Genomic DNA, 2925 nt, shown 5'->3' with positions numbered 1-2925 from the left:
TTAGGCCATGTCCACACGTACACGGGTATTTTTAAAAACGGACTTTTCCTTCTTCTGTTTTTAAAAAAAATCTCCGTCCACATGAAAACGCAAACGCATGCTATGAAGCACCGTCAAAAGCATGCCAAACCAACAGGTGGCGATATAATCTCAACCGTAAAGCCATGTTGGCCAATCAGAAGCCTGAAAAAGTTTCCAGTAGGCGGCGATAACAGCACAGGCTCCGACGTCACAAGCCAAAAACTCAGATTTCGCTGTCTACACGATAAGGGGCCGTTCACATGTCACGCCTAAAAACGCGTGAAAAACGCTAGGCGCGCCGCTTTCTGCTTTTTCCCCTAAGCATTCAGGCGCTTGTGCTCCAGAGGCGTCTACCCGCGGTGCGCTTGCGGCATTCTGAAAAGTTGAAATGTTTTTATCTCGATGCGGTGCGGATGCGCCTGGAAAAAATGAGCGTGTCGCACCGCGTGTGCGTCGCGACCGCGTTGCTTCCATTATGAGCCTGCCGCGCGTCTACATTTGAAATAACGAACTTGAGCGTGCAAAAAACGCGATATGTGAATGGCCCCTAACACTGCAACCGGAGTTTTTGAAAATCTTCACCCTGGCAGGCGTTTTCAAAAATGTTCGGTTTCAGTGAATTGGTGCTGCGTTTGCGTGTGAACGAACGGCCTAACCGCGTAGAAAAAGCTGCGGTTTTGAAAATAACCGTGTTCGTGTGGACAGGGCCTTAAACAGTAGTGTATAATCACAATTCATAGTGACCCGCATCTAGTTCATAAGTCATTTTTACTAGTATTCTCATGTGGCTTAATTTTTTTATTTTTATTTATTTTATTTTTTTTAATACTTAAAACGTAATAGTCACCACGAGTTGCCATTGTATGGAAATTGGAGCGTGGATCTCAGTAGTACCTGTCTTGTTTTACTTTCATATAAAATACTTCTTCTAAATGCCTTTTGTCTGTAACGGAAAAAAGAAAGTCATATAGGTTTGGAGTGACATGATGGTGAAAAATTTCCATTTTTTTTGCTGACGTTCCTCTAAAGGCAAGACTTGCCTTTGTCTTAAACGGACCGAAGTAAAATCATTTACTCAGCTTCGAGTTGATCCAAACCTTTATGAGTTTCTTTTTTCTGTTGAATGTCAAAGAAGATTTTTGAATCATGTGAGTAACCAAACAGTTGCTGGTAGCCATTGACTTCCATAGTATGAAAAAAAACACACTATTGAAGTCAATGGCTACCAGCAACGGTTTGTGTACCAACATTCTTCAAAATATAATCTTTTGTGTTCAAACTCATACATGTTGGAAAAACTTGATGAAATTCTGTAAATGATGACAGAATTTTTGCGTCAACTATCCATTTAAGTATTTTCATGATTATTGATTAACTACAATAGTTTTGAGGCGACTATAAGAGCAGGAAACTGTGCAGACGTGAGCAGACGTGGTCACATGACCAGGAGGAAGTCTGATGAGAGAGAGAGCGAGAGAGAGAGAGAGATACAGAGGGCGGTAGAGAGGTAGACGAGGTGCTGTAGTCTGCGGGTCTCTGATGATGGTAAGTTCTCATCAATGTCTTGCTTATTGTTTTAGATGAACATCACGGTGATCATAATCGCATCTATCAGGGTTTGATCTGTGAGACTCGAGCATTAATATGCCAAACAGATGCTGAAGGTTTGATAGGAAGGAAGCGCTCACATACACGGCCAGTCAAACGTGTAGACACACTTGACTGAGTTTATGTTTCTTTGATCATAAAGGGACAGTTCATCCAGAAATGAAAACTGTCATCATTAACTGACCCTCGTGTCGTTCTAAATCTCAGTATCTCAAGAGATTTTTTTTGTCCATACAATAAAAGTCAATGGGATCCAACACAATATTCATTGTACTGACCAAAAAAAAAAAAGTTTTTCCAAGTATCTTCTGAGTTTCACAGAATAAGGCAAGTCATGTTTGAAATGACGAAATGAGAGGATTTTTCACTTTTTTTGGTGAACTGTCTCTTTAAAATTCATTTGCTCTAAAGACTCGCACTTCAAGTCAATGTTAAACGCTGTTCGCAGGCCTTTTTAATTCCGTAATGTGATGTAGTTTTGAGCAAAGCAGGATGTTTGCTCAAAAATGGAGAATGTGATGCTTTTATTTTTTGACGAATTGATTGAATTGTGAAAAATGGCCCTTATTTACCAGATTGAAGCCAGCTGATATTGATATTTATACTTTTATTATTTTTTTTCATTATTTATGTATTCGCTCTGGCACCGATAGCCTCGTGGTTAGTGTGCTGACATATAGTGCAACTGTGCTCGTGGCGACCCGAGTTTGATTCCCATCTCAAAGGTCCTTTGCTGATCCAGCCCCTCCCCCCTCTCTCTCTGCACCTAATGCTTTCCTGTATGCTCTCTACTCTCCTATCAAATAAATATTAATTTTTATAAAAATTATGTATTTGCTCAGAAAGGAGATTTTAAAGGGGTGAAATTTTCAGTCAGAAGCATTATTGTAATCAAACAGCCAGAATCGAAAATTATTATCAAAAAGTTAGTGAAATACAGTAAAAATCTATAAAAAAAAAAAAATACATATGCCATGCTTTCCAGATTGTTTTTACAAAGTGATAATAATTGTATTTAATAATTATAATATTTAATTTCTATATTAGTAATAATAATTGTATTTAATAATTATATTATAATTTCATATAAATATTTACATTTTTATAGAATTATTTGTGCCAGTGAATATAAAATGTATGTGTGTGTGTATATATTTATTTATTTATTTAGTCATTTAGCAGATGCTTTTATCCAAAGCGACTTACAAATGAGGACAATAAAAGCAGTCAAAACTAACAAAAGAGCAACAATATATAAGTGCAAATGACAAGTCTCGGTTAGCCTAACGCAGTACA

At 37.7% G+C, this 2925-nt stretch overlaps 1 protein-coding gene across 4 annotated transcripts in view; it reads left to right on the top strand.

The window, feature by feature from the left end:
• The window catches only part of LOC107721450 (DNA (cytosine-5)-methyltransferase 3A-like), a 50517-nt gene that overhangs the window by 9801 nt on the left and 37791 nt on the right, over positions 1-2925 (top strand). Inside the window, exon 1 of one of the 4 annotated variants that reach the window (XM_016529467.1) lies at positions 1506-1566. The exons of the other annotated variants lie outside the window; for them this stretch is intronic. Within the exon in view, the coding sequence (XP_016384953.1) occupies positions 1561-1566 (6 nt within the window). The 5' untranslated portion in view covers positions 1506-1560. Of the gene's footprint in view, positions 1-1505; positions 1567-2925 lie in introns of those variants that run through there. 4 annotated transcript variants of the gene reach the window in all.

Source organism: Sinocyclocheilus rhinocerous, unplaced genomic scaffold, assembly GCF_001515625.1.
Source record: "Sinocyclocheilus rhinocerous isolate Xijiao unplaced genomic scaffold, SAMN03320098_v1.1 scaffold454, whole genome shotgun sequence".
In the NCBI taxonomy this organism is placed as follows: domain Eukaryota; kingdom Metazoa; phylum Chordata; class Actinopteri; order Cypriniformes; family Cyprinidae; genus Sinocyclocheilus; species Sinocyclocheilus rhinocerous.
Note: the sequence above shows the minus strand (reverse complement) of the source record. Positions and strands in the feature narration are given on the sequence as shown.